General features: G+C 54.4%; 1 protein-coding gene across 3 annotated transcripts in view; it reads left to right on the top strand.

Annotated features, from left to right (window-relative positions):
* SYNE3 (spectrin repeat containing nuclear envelope family member 3) overlaps positions 1-22,884 on the top strand; it is an 82,028-nt gene that overhangs the window by 32,309 nt on the left and 26,835 nt on the right. For 2 of the 3 annotated variants that reach the window (XM_004754743.3, XM_013057425.2), the window contains 4 exons: positions 9,044-9,216; positions 10,172-10,481; positions 17,841-18,002; positions 19,630-19,977. In XM_004754743.3, the coding sequence (XP_004754800.1) occupies positions 9,044-9,216; positions 10,172-10,481; positions 17,841-18,002; positions 19,630-19,977 (993 nt within the window). Of the gene's footprint in view, positions 1-8,815; positions 8,917-9,043; positions 9,217-10,171; positions 10,482-17,840; positions 18,003-19,629; positions 19,978-22,884 lie in introns of those variants that run through there. The other variant, XM_013057426.2, reaches the window with a different exon arrangement.

Below are 22,884 nucleotides of genomic sequence, written 5' to 3'. Positions count from 1 at the left end.
GTCAAGTCCCTCTCCCTTTCTGGGCCTCAGTTTCCCATCTCTGAGCAAAGCCGTGACGGACACGTCTCTCAGGTCACCTCCATCGGAATATCCTGCAATTCTAACTTGTCACCTAACAATGGTCACTCTTAAGGGCAGCTGACCTTCTCCGACACAAACCGATCTCCCGACCAGGCTAGAAGTCGAGCTGACCCCACACCCACTGTCCTGGGTTGCTTTCTTTTTTTCATGCAGTCTTACTGATTTGGTGTATCTTTCTGAAAATATCTAATGCTCTTTTTAGAAATGGATGGTCTAAATGAAGAAATTTATATCACCTTTGTAAGGCTGATCATTTCAGGTTCAACACAACATTGTGAAGGAAGAGCCTCAGTTACATATGGGGAAACTGAGGCCTAGGTCATGTGACTCGTCCACATTGGAACCGTCTCTGGGTAGGACATTCTCTCCTGGAATTCGAATCTTCTGAGTCCTTGTCAGATGAGCTTTCTGTTTCCCTAGAGCCTCATGTGCTCCTCTGATGACCAGAGATGCTATTCACAATAAAACTGTGCCCGGCAGGGCAGAAAGCAGGGCGTTCTGGTTCCTCTGACACTCTTCCCATAGAACAGCTCACTGGATTTGAGTGAGGCCAGGCTATGGAGTCTGGACATCTTGGGTTCAAATCCCAGCTCGGCTTCTTGCTTGGTTGTGTGAGCACCAGCCAGTCATTGGGCCCTGTTGGGCCTCCATCTACTTCCCTTCTAGAAAGGGATGGTGCTAATTATCTCAGAATGTGCTTCTCATACCTTCAGTGCCTGACTCTGCTGGACCAGAGACCTGCCCTTTTGAGTCACATTTTTTCACTAGCTTCCCCTGTGGCAGGCCGCAGACCACGGCCTTGGGACTCCCAGGTGATCGAATGTCCTATGATCAAATGCTTCCCAATTGGACAGTAAAGTGAGCGGAGAACCCGGGGCTCTTGAAGAACCCCGGGGAGGTTGTGTCTCCCAGCCTGGGAGATCAAGAGCATTCTCTAGGGACAAGCGACTTTACTGCTGAAGCTCCAGTACAGAGGAGGTAGTCGAGTGGGGGACTGCAGGGGTGGGGGTGGGGAGGAGGGCGCTCCAGGCAGAGGGAACAAGTAAGAAAGGCCTGGAGGTGAGCAGAGCCCGAAGCCCACACTTGGAGCCCTAACAGGGCTAGTGTTAGGACAGTACCGAGTGTCAGGCAGAAGCAGGGGATAGGGCCAGAGAGGTGGTTAGGGGGTCAGTGGGGGACAGTCTGGAGCACCAAGCTGGGGGGCTTGGATGTCTCTTCCGCAACAGGAGGGATTGTGGTTTGGAAATTCGGAGGGTCTGGGATTGAAGGACTTCCCCACGGGAGGGGAGCTGGCAGCCCGAAGCCCCTTCCCGTGTCAGACTTGGCCTTCCCCATCAGCAGCACCGTGATTGCCACCAGGAGGCACGTATCCAATGATTCGTCCTCCCAGATCCCTGAGAGCGGGGGCACGACCTTCATTCACCGCCTGTCAGTTCCTCTGGGCAGTGCTCTCCGCTTTCACGTTTATTTTACAAAAGCCCTGTGAATGCTGTTTTACTGTGCCCACTTGTCAATAGCAACATGCGATTCCTGGACACAGTGATGAGCCAAAGCTCCAGAAACTGACCTCGTCGGGGCTTGAACCCAGGCATGAGTCCTGAGCGTCGCTGGCCATCCCCATGCAGGGGCCTGGGGCAGTGGAGGCAGGCGAGGTCCACCTTACCTCAGGGCCCACGACCTAAAGGGGGACAGGTGTGCCCAGAATCCACGCCACACAGGGTGTCCTGATGTTATGATGGGATTCTCCTCCTCTAAAACCTAAACCTTCCATGGCTCCCTGTTGCCCACCAAAGAAAACCCAGACTTCACCTGGTGTCCAAGTCTGCTCTTGCCTACTCGGCCCTGCTTTCCGGCCTCAGCTGCTCCAGCCGTCAGCCTGAGCAAGCACATGTCCTCTCCTGTTGGCAGACAGCCTAGATGTCCGCTCAGCAGGCCTCTGGCCTGTGCTCTTGCCTCTACTTGGAACACCCTTTACTGAGTGTGGGTGTGGGTGTGCTTGTGAAATGAAACACCGCCTCCCCCACCCCGCCTCTCCACCCTCAGCCCAGCTCCTGATGCTCTCAGTCCTGGAACACTACAGCCCTGTATGTACCCGCTGTGTCGGTACTACCCATCCCTTTGGACCTGGTACCCGTATACCGGCAGGTCATCACCCTCTGGTGGTGTGAGGCGGGGGTGGTAAGCCGAGGAGGGGGTCGTCCTGAGGAAGAGCCTGTGCCCACCCCTGGAGCCTAGGGGGAGGGGTCGTGTCCTGGGTCCTCCACCACTGGCTCTCCTAGGGGCTCAGGCAGGCTCCGTTCTGGGCTCTGACATTTCAAAACCAATTTTGCAATAAGAAAGAAAACATTTCTCTCCTGCCATCTGGGGAAGGGAGCTGCTAGGGACTTTACCACCTCCCCAGTCCCTGGGACCTCTCTCTGGGGTCTCGGGGTCTCCCTTGTGGGCCCCCCCCCCGCCACCCCAGCTCAGTGATCTGTGTTCCTGGTAATCATTTTCTGGAGGGGCCAGGGTGTCAGTTCCAATCCAGCTGTGACACCTCATAGCTCTGTGGCCAGGAGTGAGTCGCATGCCCTCCTGCAGAGTGCAGGGAGGGTCCTCTCCCCCTCGTGCAGCTCAAGGACCCCCAGGGTGGTGGAAGCCTTCTGGGAAGGGAGACTGGAGAGTGTCACTCTGGGAACTAGGGCTCTGGCAGGCTGGGGTTCGAATCCTTGCGTGGCCGTGGTGCCTCGGGAGTTTCTGGAACACCTGGAGCTTAAGAGTGTTGGGGTGGAGGTGGGGTGGAGGGAACAGGGAGGCAAATGGCTTACTGGGGCCCTTGGCCAAGTGCAGGACCCCTGGCAGAGCTGGGCCGGTGGGTGAGGTAGTTTCTTGTGGTTTCGATGCAGGAATGGGTGCGTGCTGACCCTCCCTGCCTGCGCCCGAGCCTCCAGGAGCTGGTCCCCTGGTGCCCAGCATCTCCTCTCTTTGCCCTCTGGTTCCCAGCCTCCGTGGCCCTGCTCTGGGGCCACGTCCCTGCTGGGCTGCTTCCTGGCTGGCTTCCAGACCCCCCCCTGCCCAGCTGTGGTCAGAAACAGGCTTCGTTCCCTAGGACTTGGCTTCCAAGTGCTGGACGCACTGTGCCTGAACACCTCGTGCTCCTCTACCTCTGCTCAAGCCCCCGTCGTAGAAGTTTGCATGTCACTAAGAGCTGGCGCCAGTGCCACCTCCTCATAAAGCCTCCTTGGGTTTCCCCACGTCCTCCTTGGAACTCTGGTCATTACCTTGTTGTGTCTGTGGCTCATTTACAGTCCTCTGTGCTCTTGGCTGCAGACCCCACCACACCCTGCAAGCCCTGGGCTGTATTGGTTCATCCTGGACCCCAGGACCCAACACAGTACCCAGCAGAGTACTGAGAATAGTACCCAATATAGTACCTAGCATCGTACCCAGCATAGCACCCAGCATAATACCCAGCACAGTGCTCAACTCAGTACCAAGCATAGTACTCAACACAGTGCCCGGCATATGCCCAGCGTAATACCCAGCACAGTACTACACATAGTACCCAGCATAGTACTCAACACAGTACTGAGCACAGTACCCACCATAGTGCCCAACTTAGTACCCAGCATAGCACTGAACATACTACCCAGCACAGTGCCCAGCACAATGCCCTGTATATTACCCACTGTAGTGCCTGGCATAATACTCAGCTCAGTGTCCAAGTCAGTACCCAACACAGTACTGCACACAGTGCCCAGCATAGCACTAAGCATAGTACCCGGCACGGTTCCTGTCTCATCCTGGCTGCATTGGTGAAAGCCCAGACTGACCCTGTTTCTCAAGCTTTCCTATCGGTTGTTCTCCTCTCCCCTGAGGTTTTCGCGTCATCCAGCCCCCACCAGACTGTGACTCTCACTGGCTCCTTAAGCAGGATCATTCTGTAGCTGCAGGTCGAGTGCCCCTTCCTAGCTGGCCAGCACCTCCTGCCAAGCACTCCTGGATCTTGCCTTTGATCGGCTGTAAAAGAGCTTCCCACCAGCCAGAGAGCGTTGTCCTGACAGCAGTGAAGGAAGGTGGAATCAGCTTCTTAAATCTTAGGCCCAGCCTCCTGGCCCTAGGCCGGGAACTACTGGTTGATATTTTGGTTTGGGGACAGATGTTTGTGCTTTGGGCCAGGAGGGGCTGGCATTCTGTCTGCCTTGGGCTTGGCCAGCTCTCCCCTGTTTGGTAGGGAAACCTCAGAGTCCCTCCCCTGCAAAGGGCAGAGGTTTGAGAGGGCTGCCGTGTCCCCTCCATCCAGCCTGCACCTCTCCCAGCAGAGGAGGCAGGAGAGCAAAGAGCCAGAGGCCTATAGGAGGTCACACCGTCAGGACACTAGGTTGTGGGAAAGGGGCCGTTGTTCCAGGCCTGGTTGGTGCTCTCTCTCTGGGGGTGAGACTGAGCTCAGCATCTTACCCCCCAGCCACTGGCCCCTTGGGTTTACAGAGCCAGATTCTGACGGAGCCCCATTTGGGGGGCAGGTATGAGGAGGCCGCCCCCACTGCTGTGAAGAACTGTCCCGCAAGCCTCCAGGTTTCTGTGGGTTCCCAGCGCCCTTGCCTATGAAACTGCCATTAGCGGGGCACCCCTCTTGTGAGCTCAGGGTGTGGGCATTCCGTCTACTCCTCAACACTGGGGGTCAGAAATTTCGGGCCCTTCATCAAATTAGATCTCTGAGATGACAAGAAATTCATCCTGAGCTTCACTGCGGAACCCCTTCTCCTGAGTGGAATGACATGGTCTGTGCAGGGGGTGGGGAATCTCCCTCAGCCCAGAACGTTCCACAGGGGCCCCCAGATCTTTAGTCCATGCTAACTTCTAGGGGGTCTTTGTCTTCCACATCACAGCCTGATACTGAGAGGGACCCAGCAGCTCTGTAGGGTTCTTTGGGGTCCTGCTGTATCCCCCTGCTTGGCCAGGCCCCAAAGCAAACAAAACCTCTTTTCCCCTCTTGGGGTAGCTCCCTGCTCTCCACTCTGCCTGTACCACCAGCCCCGATGCTCACAGACCACAGGGAGCCTGAGGAAGGAGCTTGTTTAATGTCACTCTTTGAAAGTACAGGGAGGAGGACAGGCCTCTACCATCGTCATCACCGTAACTGGTGACCATTCTCCTAGGAGGTGACAAGGGCTGACACCTCTGCCCATTTGCACGTGTTGGAAAAGGCCCTACATCATATCTCAACCTTTTACAAAGTATATTAACCCAGCAATGTTTTAAGTAACTATATTTGTTTAGATTAATGGCCTAACCCTATGAGGTAGACCAAGTGGGGATTGTTGTCACTATCTCAGGGTGTGAAAGGGAGGCCCAGAATGATCCGTGGACCTGCCTGGGGGCACACAGCCATCAGTGAAGTGGCATCTGGCGTCCCTCACCCGGTCCCAGTGCCCACCGCAGAGAAGGGTCCCAGAAAGCCAGCCCCCTGGGGCTTCATGCCGAGAAGGCTGGTGGGACAAGAAAGCTTGAGCGGTAAGCAAACGTGCTGTCACCGAACAGGGATCAAAGGTGGGAAAAGTCAGAGCTACCAGTGGACAGTTGGTAGCTGACAGTGGAGCATGGCCAGGTGATGGTGCGCCCGGGGCTCTCCCTGCATCAGGGAGTGTGACCATGACCCTGGATGGCGTCAGGCTCGCATTTTACAGGCCTGGAGAGTCTTAAGTACTGTGATGAAAGTCACGAGGTAGGAGGGAGTGGCTTTGGAATTGGAATCCAGTTGTCCTTTTATTACAGAGACCACACTTTAGTGGCCACAGAAGTAAATAATGCCAGTTAATAAGGAGACGATCTGCTGTTAATCAAAGGCATGCTAATTGCTACACGTGGTGTGTTAATCTGGGTCCTCCAAGAGGCCAAGGCCAAGGTGAGATAAAAGCTCAAGATGGTTTAGTACTGGGAATCCTGGCCTCAGCATCAGAGAGCAGAAAGAAACAAAAGGCATACAAATTGGCAAAGAAGAAATCACTCTGTCTGTCTTGGCAGATCACATGATTCTCTATGTAGATAACTGAAAGCCTCCAGCAAAAAATTGCTAGAACTGCTACAGGAATTCAGCAAAGTCACAGGATATAAAATCGGTGCACACAAGTCAGCTGCATTTCTATATACTAACAATGAAGCAGAAGAAACAGAAATCAGGGAATCGACCCCATTTATAACTACATCAAAACCCATAAGATACCTAGGAGTAAACCTAACCAAAGAGGTAAAGGGTCTATACTCTGAAAACTATAGAACACTCATGAAAGAAATTGAGGGAGACTCAAAGAAGTAGAAAAACATTCCAGGGCGCCTGGGTGGCTCAGTGGGTTAAGCCGCTGCCTTCGGCTCAGGTCATGATCTCGGGGTCCTGGGATCGAGTCCCGCATCAAGCTGTCTGCTCAGCAGGAGCCTGCTTCCTCCTCTCTCTCTCTCTGCCTGCCTCTCTGCCTACTCATGATCTCTGTCAAATAAATAAATAAAATCTTTAAAAAAAAAAAAAAAAACATTCCATGCTCATGGACTGGAAGAACAAACGTTAAAATGTCTGTGCTACCCAAAGCAATCTACATGTTCAATGCAATCCCTACCAAAATACTATTGACATTTTTCACAGAGCTGGAACAAACAATCCTACAATGTGTATGGAATCAGAAAGACCCCAAAGAGCGAAAGTGATGTTGAAAAAGAAACCGAAGTTGGCGGGATCACTATTCTGGACTTAAGCTCTATCACAAAGTTGTAATCATCAAGACAGTATGGCACTGGCACAAAAACAGACAGAAAGATCAGTTGAACAAAATAGAGGGCCCAGAAATGGACCCTCAAGTCTGTGGTCAACTAATCTTCGACAAAGCAGGGAAGAATGTCCAGTGGAAAAAAGACAGTGTCTTCAACAAATGATGTTGGGAAAATTGGACAGCCACATGCAGAAGAATGAAACTGGACCATTTCCTTACGCCACACATAAAAATAGACTCAAAATGGATGACGGACCTCAATGTGAGACAGGAATCCATCAAAATTCAAGAGCAGAACACAGGCAGCAACCTCTTCGACCTCAGCCACAGTAACTTCTTGCTAGACACGTCTCTGAAGGCAAGAGAAACAAAGGCAAAACTGAACTATTGGGACTTCATCAAGATAAAAAAGCTTCTGCACAGAAAAGGAAATAGTCAGCAAGACTAGAAGGCAGCCTACAGAATAGCAGAAGATATTTGCAAACGTCTTCTCAGAAAAAGGGCTAATATCCAAAATCTAAAAAGAACTTATCAAACTCAACATTCAAAAAAACAAAAAATCCAGTCCAGAAATGGCCAGCACACTTGCCCAGACAATTCTCCAAAGAAGACATGCAAATGGCCAACAGACACGTGAAAAAAACCATGTGCTCAACATCATTCAGCATCAGGGAAATACAGATCAAAACCACAGTGAGATACCACCTCACACCAGTTAGAATGGTGTGTTAATAAAATTAACAAGTCAGAAAACGACAGGTATTGGTGAGGATGTGGAGAAAGGGGAACCTTCCTACACTTTTGGTGGGAATGCAAGCTGGTGCAGCCACTCTGGAAAACAGCATGGAAGTTCCTTGAAAAGTCAAAAACAGAGCTACCCTATGACCCAGCAATTGCACTACTAGGTATTTATCCAAAGGATACAAACATAATGATCCAAAGGGGCACATGCCCCCCAGTGTTTATAGCAGCAATGTCCACAATAGCCAAACTATGGGAAGAGCCCAGATGTCCATGGACAGATGGATGGATAAAGAAGATGTGGTATATATATTCAATGGAATACTATGCAGCCATCAAAAGAAATGAAATCTTGCCATTTGCAACATTATGGATGGAACTAGAGGGTATTAGGCTAAGCAAAATAAGTCACAGAAAGACAAATACCACATGATTTCACTGATATGTGGAATTTAAGAAACAAAACAGGTGAACATAGGGGAAGGGAAGGAAAAGTAAAATAAGATTAAATCAGAGAGGGAGACAAACCATGAGAGACTCTTAATCCTAGGAAACAAACTGAGGGTTGCTGGGGGCGGGGCTGGGTAACTGGGTGATGGGCATTGAGGAGGGCACGCGAACACGCGATGGAAGGAGCCCTGGGTGTTCTATGCAACTGACACATCACTAAACTCTTCTTCTGAAACTAATAATAATACATTTTATGGTAATTACATTGAATTTAAATTAAAATTTTTTTTAAAATCTCAGTATGTTTGATAGGGAAACATTTATGAGAGAAAGTGAGTTGGGAGCCCCATCAGGCTGGGAGGGGCAAGGTCAGTCTGACGGAGGTCCGACCCCCCAGTCCAGGGGATCAGGGAGTGTCTGGGACTGCGGTGTGGTTCTAAGGGAGCCTGGTCAGGCCACGGGGCCTCCCGGACCAGGTACCCATCAGAGGAGCTTGCCTTGATGTTCCTGCTTGGTCCCTGGAGGGAGCAGCTGAGAGCCCTTGGTCAAGCCCACCCCCGCCAGTAGACCTGAGAGACAGATTCTCACGGCCCCACACACCGTGACATGGACCTTGCGTTTTCTCATTTTATACTGAAAAACAACAATGAAAGAAAAATTGGGGAGCTAGTTACTATAAATGACCCCATTTTACAAATGAGAAAACCAAGTCCCGGGTTCCTGGGCGCTAATGCCACTTGTCTGAGCTCACAGAGCTGGAAATGGCCAAGTGGGAAAGGGAAGGAACTTATGACGCCATCTGACAGCTCTGCGGGGGCGTGGTCAGCTCTGTGGCTCCCGGCTTCCGACCTCAGGGCCACTAGCTGGCTGCCCACGGTCATGGGAGAAGGAGGCAGGGGCTATGGTGAGAACCCAGCCCCGCTGACCTCCAAGGCCTGGCTCTTGCCATCATGCCAGTGTCTTGCCAAGGTTCTGTCCACTTGTACTTTCTTTGTCTCACCCCTGGAAACTGACTTTTGTGTCCATGACAGAAACTGTGCCAGCTGGAGCCAGAGGGACGTGTGAAGGTGGACCTTGTGCTGCGGGCGGCTGAAACCCTCCTGGCGTGCTGCCATGAGGACCAGAAGCCCCCAATCCTGGCCCAGCTGAAGGACATCAAAGCCCAGTGGGAGGAGACGGTCACCTACATGATTCACTGTCACAGGTAGGGTGGCTGGGGACCCTACTGGGGACCCTCCTTGTCCACCACTGCACTGTCCTGGGGTCCTCTGCCCAGGAGACATTTCTCCAGTCCTGGGGTTGCTGGGAACAGGGCATTCTCTGGGGATTTTGGCCAGTGCTGCCTACCTCTTTCTAATTATAATCAAACTTAATGATGATAATAGACAGTAGGAGCCAGTCGTGTTTTGCCAACAATTAGTTCTTAGCAGACTTGCCGTGTGTTCGTCCTTCAGCAGAATGGCAGAGTGAAAATTAACTTGATAGCAGTTTAGCCTAGATTGTCCACCTAGACCTGGGAGCCAATGAGGGGTGGGGGATTAGACAGACCTGAGATTGCCCCTTGTTCTGCTGTGGTGACTTGCTGTGTGGTCTTGGGAAAGTTACTTGACCTCTCTGAGCGCCAGGCTCCTCCCCTGGATCAGGGTGTGATCAAGTGATCCTCGAAGGTGGTTGAGAAGAGGGAAGAGGGTAACCAATGTCAAGAGCAAGGCACGGTGGGTCCGTCCGTGGGAGCTAGCAGCGTCCCCTCCGTCTTTATGAAACCACACTCGGTGGCCCCGTACGTGGGAGCTAGCAGCATCCTCTCCATCTTTATGAAACCACACTCGGTTTCATCTTTATGAAACCACACTGGCGAGTGCCTGGGGTGACTTGGCCCGGTGCTGTGGGCTTTGCAAGCCCCTTCACTTAGAATTCCAAAGTAGTTCGATGTTGGATAGATGCTGCATAGATGAGACCATCTCCATGTTACAGATGGGGAAACTGAGGCGGGTGAGGAGTGAGGGAGATGCAGCCAGTTCGTGGCCCCTCTGAACCCACATGCAGGCCCCCAATGCGCTGCGCCCCCCCCCGGAGCCGGGGACAAGCCCCCCCATACTCCCGCACTCTGGACGGTATTGGATGCGGCAGTTCACAGCCTCCCGCCGCTCTGTCCGCAGCCGCATCGAGTGGGTGTGGCTCCACTGGAGCGAGTACCTGCTGGCTCGCGATGAGTTCTACCGCTGGTTCCAGAAGATGACGGTGGCGCTGGAGGCCCCCGTGGAGCTGCAGGTGGGCCTGAAGGAGAAGCAGTGGCAGCTGAGCCACGCCCAGGTGCTGCTGCACAACGTGGACAACCAGGCCGTGCTCCTGGACCGGCTGCTGGAGGAGGCGGGCTCCCTGTTCAGCAGGATCGGGGACCCCAGCGTGGACGAAGAGGCCCAGAAGAGGATGAAGGCCGAGTACGGGGCGGTGAAGGCCAAAGCCCAGGTGCGTGAGGTGTGGCGGGCTCCAGCTTCGCCCCTGCGTCGTTCACCCCTGCCCTTTACCCACACAGCTAAGCACTCGCTCCCTGCGCGTCCGCCCCCCCACCCCACCCTGGACGTCCGCTCCTGGACTCACTGTCTGCGGTGCCGCCCCCCAACACCCACTCATCCGCTGGCCCCCATCCTGCAGCGAGCCACCCCTGCGCCTACCCACTCCCTGTCTGTCTCCTCCCTCACTAACCTACCTGACCTGCTGTTGGCTCTCCTGCCCCCACCCCCCTGCCGCTTGCCCCGCCCCCCAGCCATGTCTCTGTGTAGGCGCCCTCCTGCTGTTGACTCACTTACCGGTCAGTCTACCTGTCAGTCACCTCCCACCAGCCTAACCAAGCTCATGTTCCGTAATCCCCACCTCTCCATCCGCGCACGCCCCCCTCGGGGATCAGCCACCTCTCCGGACCTTCCCCCTCAATCCTTCTGCCCATTCTTTGTCCCCACCCCCACACATCGCTATATCCTTGCCCTCTTTTTAGTACAGATTTGATAGATTGATTGTTTGATTGAGAGCATGCAAGCAGGGGGAGGGGCAGAGGGAGAGAGAGAGAAAGTCAAGCAGACGCCCCGCCCAGCACGGCCCAATGGGCCCATATATTCTTGATTTTTAACCAGTCCATTGAATTACCAATTTCAATTAGTATTTTTAAAAGAAATTGTAATTTTGTTTTATGATCTCCACTGTTCTTTCTGCCATCGTGTAAATGTTGCCCTCCGTCCGGATCGGGGCTCTATCTGTCAGCGTTCTCACTGCGTGCAGTTTGCAGTCGCCACCATGCTGTTCGGGTAGCTGAGGTTCCGGAGCCTGACGCTGCTGTGCGTAGGGTCTCCTGAGAGGGCAGATCATTTCCTTGGGGACTTTGTGGTTTGGAGCCGTGAGCTCGCCCCAAGCGGCACTCTGTCTGCAGAACCCCTGTGGCTGGGGCCTGGCCCCTAAGTGGCCTGTGTTTGCCTCAGCCAGGCTCCCCTGGGAATTCACCTGCGTGATTCCTCTGTTCGCGTCCATGTGTTCGCTGGGGAGTTTCTGTTTCCAAACTTGAACCCCAAGCCAAAATTATTCCAGAGGCTCCTGGATCCATACTCTGAAAGGTGATTGTTTTTTGTTTGTTTGTTTTTTTCTATTTGTTTGATTTTATTTTTATCCCAGAGCCCCAGAGGAAACCCAGACTTCTCTCTTGTATTTTGCATATGAGGAGATTTTTCTGGTTCACCCCTAAGGCTTCTGACATTGGGCATTTGCCTCCGCCTCCTCTGGGCCCGAAGTCCTGCTTCCTCTTCCGGCCTTTGCACTGACCCCAAGCACACCCGTGGGTTTAACAATCTACAGTCTTTGCTTGGGGTCCACGTGATGTCTCTTCCCTTGGTGTGTGCACACACGGGTCTGCGTTTAAACAACGCTTTGTTAAATTGTATGTGGCGTTTTGGGCCGTCAGTCCTGGGGAGGTATTCAGGTTTTCTAGCCTGCCATATTGCTGGGTCCTTTCTGATCACAATTTAAGGACAGCAGTCCTATAACGGACAGGAATCCCGGAATACCATAGCAAGAACAGGACTCCCGTCCCCAAATGCTTGGGAAGGGACCTGGGTTCCCTCCAGGCTCTGCTGCTTCCCAGCTGCGTGGCTCGGGGCAGCTCACCCTATAAGCAGCCGGGCTGAGGACCGAATGAGTTACCGGTGAGCCCTTTGCAAACTGGCAGGCGGCCTCCTAGCAGGAAGGACACCTCTGGTCTGCTTGCAATAGCAGTGAGAGTAAATAGCGACCACGACCACTACCACAATGGAGCCTGGGACACAGCGGGGTCCAGGAGCTGTTTACAGAGTGAATGAGAGCCCAGCCCTTCAGCCTGGAGGCACAAGGCCCCCGGAGGGAAGGGACAGGAGGTGGTGGGGCAGCTGTGCCAGGGACAGAATGGACAGGCGGGCCAGGCAGGCAGGGAGCCTGGTTCTCATATGTGAGGCCAGTTGGCCCTCCCCAAGTCCCGAGCAGCAAGGGCAGTGACTCTCCAGGTCTGCCCCTGGGGCCCTAGCAGAGAAGGCACCAGGCCCCGGGGCCTCCTCATTGTGACTTTACAGGAAACAGGTGCTGCTGTCACTCAGCAGACAGCCTCCGCGGCAGGCAGAGGACAGGAAATGGAACGTTTGGCGTGGGGGGGTGTGTTTGTGTGTGTGTGTACGCATGTGTGCGTGTGTGTGGAGGGGGTGTGCCAGGGACCCCGGGTGAGCACCAGACCACGTGTGGAGATGATCACCTCAGAGATCCTCATGGTCACTTCAGGGGCCCTCCCCCTCACTGGATCCGAAAGATCATAGAAAGCACGATTCTTCTTGGCGATGTCTGTCTTTTCTAAGTCTCTTCATGTCTTTGGCCTCACCGGGTCCTTCCAGCCTTCTCTGTGGTAGATAGAGCAGGTTTGCCTGGGCCTGTTGTGCAGACTTAAACAAACAAACAAACAAAAAACCCAAGTGGCAGTCCCCACTGTCCCTCTAGAAAGACCCAGAAGGTTCTAGGTGATGCTCCAGCTAGGCTCTACCCCCAACGGTGCCTCAGGTCCTCGCCCTGCACCCTTCAGGTGACCTTCAGGGTCACGTGGAGAAAGTGGCAGGCAACAGCGAGTGGGAGATTTGGAGCCCCTGAGGAGGGAGCACCGTGCTTCCCGCGGTGTCCAGGAGGCAGAGAGCAGCTATCAAGGTCTGTCGAGCAGAAGCTTGGGGGCTCCCATGTTTGCAGGGTGACCTGGTCCTGCGTGGAGAAGTGAATTCACCTTGGCTTCCAGCTGGCTGAAGCTCGCAGATGCTGGGTTTTCGCTTCCCGGCCACCGGAGCCTTGGCAGCTCTGTTCCCCTGTCAGCCCATGGTCATGGTCGGGGGAAGCTGCTGTCTCCCCCACAGTGGGCCGCAGTGGACCAGTGGTGCTGGCTGGGGAGGGCCAGGGTGGGCTCCGCGAGCCGTCCAAAGGTCTCTGCAGACTTGCATGAGTGCATTGGCTGGGGCAGGAGCCGTAGCTTCTTCCAGATTCCAGAGGGGGCCTGACCCCTGGAACACTGAGAATTTTTTTTTTAAAGATTTTATTTATTTATTTGCCATAGAGAGACACAATGAGAGAGGGAACACAAGCAGGGGGAGTGGGAGAGGGAGAAGCAGGCTCCCCACTGAGCAGAGAGCCCAATGTGCAACTTGATCCCAGGACCCTGGAATCATGACCTGAGGTGAAGGCAGATGCTTAATGACTGAGCCACTCAGGCGTGCCAAGACTCAGAATTTAGTGAGCAAATCCAACTTTGGTGCTGTCCTTAGAGATTTAACTTCCAAGCCCAAGGTCCTCGTTAGTGAGATGAGACAGAGCCCTCGCCACACAGACCCCAACCCCCGGGGCACACCCCAGTCTTGCAGCCCTAGACCATAGGAACATTCTGTAACTCTGTGCTAAGCAAGGCATGCAACACTCCATGTCCTGGGGCCCCTGAGGCTCCTTCATGGTCCAGATGCCTCCTGTGCACCTGCCGCGGACGTTGGACAAAGGCTTCTCCTTGCATGAAGGGCTCTCCCAAGGCAGATAAGAAAGCTGTCCCCGGGCGGGCCGCTGAAACGCTCCTAACCCAGGGACAAGACGAGGCCAGGAACCCAGGCCTGTGCTCAGGGTGGGCCTATGCAGCATTGTCCTCGTCTGCTCGGGCTGCCATCACACAACACCACGGCACAGATGTATTTCTCACAGTTTTGTAGGCTGTGAAGTCCAGGATCAAGGCTCTGGCAGGTTTGGCTCCTGGTGAGGGGCCTTTCCTTGGCCTGCATATGGCTGCCTTCTTGCTTTCATGGCAGAGAGGGGGACAGTAAGCTCTCTGCTGTCCCTTCTTCTAAGGGCACCAATCCCATCCTGGAGGCCCCATCCTCATGGCCTCAAGTGACCCTGATCTCAACGGCCCCGCCTCCAAATACCAACATGTTCAGGAATTCGGCTGCAACCTGTGAATCGGGGGGCACAGCTTCAGCTGTAGCAGACCTTCTCGTGTTAACACCTGCCTTTCCCCAGTGAAGGGTCCATTTCAACTTCTCTCAAGCTAGTCAGCCGCCCGTTGCTTTCACCCTCTGAAAATCCGTGTTTGACTTCCGACGCGTTCATTAGCAAAGCCGCCGGTGTTGAAGAGGACAGGACGACAGAGGCACTGTGGGGGCCACTCCGGGCTGTGGCCTTTGCGACCACCCCTGGAGGGAGACCCCGGACTTGAGTCACTGGCCAAGCCCTGAGGTGAGCCGTGGGGCGCACGGCCAACCCCAGCCCTGGGGAGTCAAGAAGAGAGCAGGCTGGTTGCCAGCGGGGTCCTGCTAGTTTACTACGAGGTGTTTTTTTTTAACCACCCTTTATGTTTTGTGAAAGGGCCAGGCACCCAGCGGCATCCTCCTCCCCGGGCTTCCCCAGGCGGCTCTCGAAGGGGGCGTGTCCGTCTGGCATCTGGCCGTGAATCAGAGCCGTTGGCACAGACCTACAGACATCAGTCCACGCTGCCCTTGTTAATTGGTTGGGTTTTGACATTCCTGACAGCCCCGCCCGCCACAGATGGTTTAATTGTTTGGTCTGATGCTGGAAGGCTAGGCAGGCCCGCATTTGTCACCCTGTCGTCCAGCAACGGTGCCTGCCCGGCCGTGGCTGGATGGTGCTCTGTGACCGTCTGCCTGGCACAGGGCAAGTCTGGACGCCTGCCCTTCTCGGCCGCGCTGGGCTCTGGGCGCCTGCTCAGTATCACGGAGACTTTTATTGCCTCTGCCTTCCGCGAGCGTTGGCCGGCACCTCATTGTTCACTGGCAGGGCCGCCGGCCAGCACGTTCGGGGAAGGGGGGGACACTTGTCACCATCAGCATCAACCCACATTTATTCTCTGTTTGTTATTCCTGACCCAGCTTCAGAAATGAGGCTTTCCTGCGGACGGGGTAGCTCTTGGAGGGTTTTGAGGGAGGCACACGATCCCGCGGGAAGGAAGAGCCAGCAGGGGAGGTGTGGAGCGGGTCACGGTCTCTTGGTCCACATTTGGAATTTGGGCGCCCATTGGGCGCTGCTGGTGATGCACCGAGCCTCGGTCCGTTACTGGGAGGCTCCCGGCTCTTCACTGAGGGTCTTGGCCCCGTGCCTTAGTTTCCCCATCTCCAAAATGGGGATAGCTCTTCCTCCCTGCCCTGGTTGTTGCAAAGGTCTAAATGAATTACTATTCGCATTCCCAGGTTTGGTGAGGACTTTCTCAAAGGGCGGGGAAGTTTTCTGAATCCACGGGTCTGTCCACACTGGCCATTTGGGAACTTCTGACTTCGTTTCGGACAGGGTCAGTGCCCTCCTGGACACTGCCTGCTCCCTGGCCGAGGAGGAGCTGAGGCCAGACAATGAGGGCCTGTGGGCCCAGTCCGACCCATCTCCTGAGTTTGTACGGCCTGCGAGTTGAAAATGGCTTTTACCCGCTTCAAGGGAGGAAGACAAAAAAACAGAATCTTTCAGGACATGTGAAATGTTACAAAATTCATATCCCAGCGTCCACATTTGAGTTTTCTTGAAATACAAGCTTGCTCGACGGGTGTGTCTCTGGCGGCTGGTGAGCCGCAGCCTAGCGCTTACATAACTGCCCTACCAGATGCCATGGCGCGGACAAGCCAGAAGACATCCAGCATCTAGTCTGCCCGCCTCCGGATTGGAGCCAGGATGTTGGAGTCAGGCACTGGCCGTTTAAATCTTGTCTAGAAGGCCCTTCTAGAGTTACGTGACTGACCTCCCAGCATCAGCCTGGACGTCTGCAGAATGGGCGGGCTGGGCTCCGTTGGGACTTAGCGGGTGCTCAGGAGAAGGAAGTCCCTTTTTCGCTCTTCTTGGCTCTCCTTGAAAACATCCTTCTGCTGGCCATACTCTATCTATGTTGATTTCTTCCTGCCGTTAGGGAAGTGTTCATTCTCAGAGCTACACTGCGCGGGGCCTGGAGAGGAAGTCAGCCTGGGGCAGCCTGGTGTGTAGGGAGCCCTTGGCTTGCCGAGAAGGTGACAAGGGTGGACAAGGCCAGGGGGAAAGCACAGGACAGAGGGAAGGCCGCTCGTTCAGCCTGAGGGCGGCCGGCCACGGCAGAGAGGAGGTAGGGCCTGGAGGTCGGTGTATCCAGACGGAGCTGCTCTCTTGCCTACTCCTGCTCCGCTGGGTGTGACAAGAACACAGGGGACAGCAAGTGACAGGCGTCAAAGGCTCACGGGCATTAGGGGCTGACTAGCCTCCCAGTGTGGTTCTGGGGTTCTGTGAGCTCTGACCCATTTAATCCCACTGCACCGCAGCGAGGCAGGGACAGTTACTCACCACATGTATAGATAGGGAGACTGAGGCAGGAGGCAAGCCAGGGTTTAGGTCATGGGCAGGGGGCTCCTGAGCACAGGGTGTTGACCTCAGGGCTACAGCCACATCTTGGGGTCCTGCCCTTGACCCGTAGGCTATGGCCATGAAATCTGGGCCTATGGGCAATGGGGAGCCATGGAGGGCTTTAGAGAAATGGAGCTGTGATCAGGGGTGTGTTTGAGAAAGAGCATCCCTGGGCACACAGGTCTTACAGCAGGGACACTGCTATTTCCCTGATGACAGCCGCCTTCAGGACACCGTCTTGTCCCCGTGTGGTTAGAACAAGAGTGGGATTGTCTGCAAAGTGAGGTAACCGCAGCCCATGCCGGCAACATCACCGTACCCAGAAGGAACTGGGGGGAGCCTCTGTTTATTAGCATGCCTGCAGACCCTGCTGGCCCCTTCTTGCCTTCTGGGTTTGAACCTTGACGCTTTCCTACCCAGGTGACCTTGGGCATGCGCTTTCTGAGGCGCCCCTCTGTGCCTCAGTTTCCCCATCTGTCTAGCCAAGATAATAATAATAATAATAATGTCAGCTGATGGGGTGATCAGGAGAGCTCAAGGAGATGATAATGCCCGTGAAAGTTCCTCGAGCAGTCCCCGCACCTCAGTGAGTGCTCCCGTGATGGTTCTGTGTAGTAAGAGTTGTTGTTACAGCATGCCTGTCTTGAGGGCCACCCCCAGGACATGGCAAGACAAAAAATCCTGTAGAGTTGACAGGCCCAGTGAGGACGTGCTTTGACCAAGAGTCTCTTGGTTGCTAATAAGGTAGAGGAGAGCATCTGGGACCTCTTTGCCTTCAGCAGGACAGAAGGTTGGCTGCATCTCGCACCCCCTAAACACACACACACACACACACACACACACATACACAGAAGCAGGCAGGCAGGCCTTGAAGGCCACAGGCAGCCTGCCCAGGGGACCTTCATAGGGGGTGACTCTCCTCCCCTCCCGCAGGACAGAGTGAATCTGCTGGAGAAGATGACCCAGGAGCATGAGCGTTTCCAGGCAGATGTGGACGAGTTCCAGCTGTGGCTGAAGGCGGTGATGGATAAGGTGAGCAGCTGTGTGGGACGCAGCTGCAAACTGTCCACCCAGCACCGGCTCTCCATGCTGCAGGTAAACTGGGCTGTGTCTCCATCGGAGGGGCCACGGAGGAAATGCTCCAGGACGGGGGTTCTGTCTGGGTTGTCATGTCTTTAATAGGATGCCCTAGGGGCCACAGGAGATACAAAACCCAGGGTATGCAGACCCCCACATGGATGAAGGAGCTGCTTTCTGGAGATCTCTGAGCCAGCAGGGCATTTGGAAACCCGAGGCCAGGGCAGCGTGGTCTCTGGACCAGTGGGTCTCAAATAGGGGACATTCCAGCGATGTCTGGAGATGGTGCTTAGGGCTGGGGGTAGAGATGCTATTGGTCTGGAGGGTGGAGGCCAGAGATGTTGTGATACATCTTGTATTACACATTGCAGCCCCCACAAGGGAGTGACCTCCCCCCCCCATAGGTGTCAGAATGCCATGGTAAGGAATCCTGGCATAGGCATCAGGCCTGTGGTGGTGAGAGATGTGGTCTGTTCTGGCCTTCCTGAATGGCCGTGACCTCGAATGAGCTTCTGACGTCCTCTGTAAATGGAGTGTTGGATCACCGTCAGAAATTCCAGAATCGCATTATAAGTTCTGCCACAGATATCCAGCACCTGTACCATTTATTTCATATTTGTACTTAAGGTGACTCTTTAAAAAAAAAAACAAACACACACACACACACAATGAACAATGACTCTAAAAAAATGTTACATGACTAGTATGAGAATATTTGCCAGACCTTATTTGTAATAGTCCCAAACTGAAAGCAACTCAGATTTTAGTCAGGGGAGTATTAGATGTTGTGGAACAGGAGATATATATATATATATATATATATATATATATATATATATCTCCCAATTTAAAAAAATGAGGTACTCCTATATACTCCTATATACAACATGGAAGACTCTAGAGGGTATTTTACTGAAAGAAGCCAGTTTCCAAAGCTGATATAGTCTGTGACTTCAAATATGTGACGTTCTAGAAGCTCTGGGGATATTAGAAATTGTGGGAACAGTGTGGACTACACGGGCATGAGTGTTTCTCAAAATCCTCAGAACATTCATGCTTACGATCTGTATACTTGACCCCATGCAACGACACTTCGATAAAAAAGTAACATATTTGGAAGGCACTTTCAAACAAAAGAGATTGAAAGGTGTTTCTATAAATTTGTTTTTCATTAAAAGTGAATGAACATTGTATTTGAAAGGAAAATGGAGCTCATTGTCATGAATGGAAGGCCAGCGCTCGCTCATAATTAGTAGATGACCATGCAAATGAATATAATGAAACCAAACAGGTCACTAGGCTCTGTTTGCCCTCCTACTTCTGAGGCTGCCTTTGTCCTCGTTAAAATCGAAGATCAACAAACAGCAGAGAGGGTTAAAGACAGAAACACCCAACAGATTTTCTCCTGGACTTAATCAAATGGGTATAAAAGGCAAGGGAAGGGAACCCTATCGTGGCATTGCGAGTCAACCCCATTTAAGGCAGACAGCGCACTCCTTGGAAAGGCGTTCTGGACCCTAACCTGGGAGTCTAGGGATGGGCGTTTAACGTGACATTCCCAGGGGCTCTGGGAAATGTGGCAGATGCTCTCTCTCTCCCTGCTCATGTGTTTCTCTGCCCGCTCCCTGCTCCCCCCTCCCCGTAGGACATCGCTGATGAGTTTCCGAGGGCTGAGACATCCTTGAGGCGGCTGGAGGAGCAGGCTGTGGGCGTCATCCAGAACACGTCCCCTCTGGGTGCAGACAGGATCGCCGGGGAGCTGGAGGACATGCGCAGGGTTCTGGAGAAGCTGCGCGTCCTCTGTGGGGAGGAGGAGGGCCGGCTGCAGGGCCTGCTCAGGTCCATGGGAGCCTGTGAGCAGCAGCGGCGGCAGCTGGAGGCCGAGCTGGGAGAGTTCCAGAAGGACCTCCAGAGGCTGGCCGAGGAGGGCCTGGAGCCCCCCATGACGGCGGGAACCGAGGACGACCTGGTGGCCCGCTGGAGACGCTACTCGGTAAGCAGAATTTGGCGAAGATATGGACCATCCGGGGGCTGTGTGTGCCTCGGGGCCTCACCTCGGGGCCTCACCATGTGGAGCTCCCTTGCCTGGGGGGAGAATCAAGCTAAGCCTTAAGCACACTCACTCTGATTTCCCTGAATCTTTGGGAACCTGGATTCCCTGGGTGTTAATACACAAGTTGGGTGTTCGTACCCATTTTCCAGATGAGGAAACTGAGACAGAGAGATTTCCCCTCTCCAGCCCCGACCTCCCCAGGATCACACGATGACCCAGAGGCGGACTGGCTTTGAGTTTGCCGCTCCGTTGCCCAGTGGTGGGATGTGGCATGGGCTTCCTGAGCCCGGAGCAGGGAGAGTTAGGTCAGAGGGCACGTGCTTCAGTGTAGAGATGCTGGGGTTCTGGGGAGAGCCCGCAGACAGTGCCCATCCTGGGAAGGTGGGCTGGCTTCCCACCCAGACAAGAGTGTGCAGTCGGAGTGCATCCGCCTTCCTCCCGCCCGTGTGCGCACTCAGCGGGTCTGACTTCCGCCCAGAGAGACTTTTAGAGGATTCCCACGTCCCCGACTCCTGTCTTCACTCACTCACTCACCAGGTCCGCGCCGCGCTAGTGCCGTGGCGGGAAACGTCTAACAGAAAAGCTGCCCACATCCCACCTCCAGTCTGCATTGTCGCTCGGTTTCTTTCTCTTTCTCTTGCCCATATTCGGACACGTTTTTGTGTGGGGAGAAACAAGGCACATAGGCCGTAGGGCTCGCCGAGCCTCGTAGCAGACCAGCTTCCACTGCGGCGACCGGCTCTGTCCAGAGGGAACGGCTTCCTCTTTAGGACCATTTGCCTGGCACAGGTGGAGGTGGCGAGTGCAGGGGTCAAGGGCGTGGGCTTTCGGGTCAGACTGCTGGGGCACAGATCCTGCCTTCTCTACTTGCGTGGTCTTAAGAGAAGTGCTTTAACCCTCCGCTGTATGCAGAACAGAAATGACCAGGTGAAAACTTAAAAAGTGCTTAGCATTCACCTGCCAAAGCCGGTGCTCAAGGAGGACCAGTTCGGGAAGAAAGGCCTAGAAAGCCCTGCCACTGTCCTATCATGACAGCTTCTTGCGTGGGCCCGGCTGTGTGTCAGGAAGCCTGTCCCGAGGCAGGAGCCTGACCACCTCCCTGTGAACTCTCTGCCCCACCTGGTTCCAATGTTTTCTCAATTACAATCAAGTCATGACTCACCGAAATCAATGAAAAACGGAAGTTTGGAGTTTATGACTCAAGACGTCTGTTCTTGAGTGAACACTCACACAGCTGCTGTTTGCACTTATCTGTATTCTGTAGGAAGGAGTAGGCACACACACCTGACCTGCTCCACGCCAACCATCGGAGTTGGGGGCGCAGAGGGGGACTCTGCCACGAGGCCCATGGAACCCACCGGGTTTGGCCGGGAGCCACCATGGCCCGGCAGAGCACGTGAAAGAGAGAGGACACTTGCCGCACCTTGCACCAAGAAGGAAATGTGGACTGTTCCCTCTCCCGAGAAACAGGCAAACTTCAGAGAGGCACAGGGTGTCAGGCCCCAGGTGAAAGGGTGACGTGCTCATCTTCAAACCGATGCGAGGTAGTCATTGCTTACCTGGCATGCTGAGTGCTTGATCTGCTTTTATAGGTGGGGAAACCGAGGCTATTCAGGAGTTGAAGACTAGCCTGTGGTTGTGCACTCCACAGGTGGAGGCCAGGGATTTGAACTTGAACCTAGACAGTCGGACTCCAGAGCACACGCTTCTAGCTCTCAACTCCCAGATTTAGGAAATTAGCACAGTGAGAGACAAGGACCAGGAACGAGGACACTGGAGATCAGATGGGCTGGGACCTCCTGGCCACTCTGCGGGCAGTCCCAAGACCCGTCCCCACGGAGAACAGGGGCCGGGAGTGGTCTGCCGCATCCCCAGGAGGACCGGGCGGGACCATTCATCCCCTTCAGGGAGACTTTTAGCAGCTGAGGTTGAAGTCAGAGCAGTTTCGTGTCTAACCCAGCCTTGACCACAGCTGCTTCACACGGCCCCCCTCGTGGGCATCCCAAAAATCAGGCCACTAAAGATGCCCACCTCATGGGCGCAGAAAGGGCACGGCAGGGCTGGAAGAGCCCCGCCCCCTTATTTCACAAGGAGGGCAGCTCTGTCTAACGAGGAGCATGGCTGAGCCCGACCAGCGTGTGGGCGGCAGCCTCCACCCTGGGTCCCTGCTGGTCGTCCCTGGTCACTTGACGTTTCTGTGACCTGCTGGGCCCCACATTGACTCTTGACTGTCGTGGGGCCTGGACGGGCCTTTCTCTCGAAGCAGCCCACGGTTCTGCCCCTCACTGCAGACCCCTGCCCGGCATCGGCCAAGGCTCTCTTGTCCGCAGGCCGGCCAGCCTTCCAGGGAGCTGATGTGCGGGGCTTCCTCGTGACTGGCTCGGAAACTGCGAGTTCACACACACCAGTTGTATCTTCCTCTTCTATGAAAACATGCACAGATTTCGTTACATTTGCTTCATAACTGAATACAGACAAGAATAATTTGGAGCCTGAGTCAGGCTGCCCAGGCAGATTCCGAGCCCGCTGCCTGCACAGCCTTCCCTCCCGCCCCTGGCTGCTGCCTCCCATCCCTCCAGCTGACCTTGCTCCCTTGAGCTCCCCGCGGGTCCCAGGTCACTTGTGGTTCACCCAAGACTGAGGCTGCCTGGAGCTGCTGCTGGTCCCTGTGAGTGAACGATCTGGACCAAGGCTCAGGCTTGCGTGTGGGGCAGCTGGGGAGCGGCACAGCTAGACTCCTGCTCTGTACCCAGTGCCTGGTCCAGGGGGTGTCCCCATTTTAGCAGTGAGGGAGCAGCCCGAGGTTGCCCAGCTAGGAAGGGGCCGAGGGGGTTTCCCAGACAGCCT

This window comes from Mustela putorius, unplaced genomic scaffold, assembly GCF_011764305.1.
Source record: "Mustela putorius furo isolate JIRA1106 unplaced genomic scaffold, ASM1176430v1.1 tig00000129_pilon_pilon_pilon, whole genome shotgun sequence".
NCBI lineage: Eukaryota > Metazoa > Chordata > Mammalia > Carnivora > Mustelidae > Mustela > Mustela putorius.
Note: the sequence above shows the minus strand (reverse complement) of the source record. Positions and strands in the feature narration are given on the sequence as shown.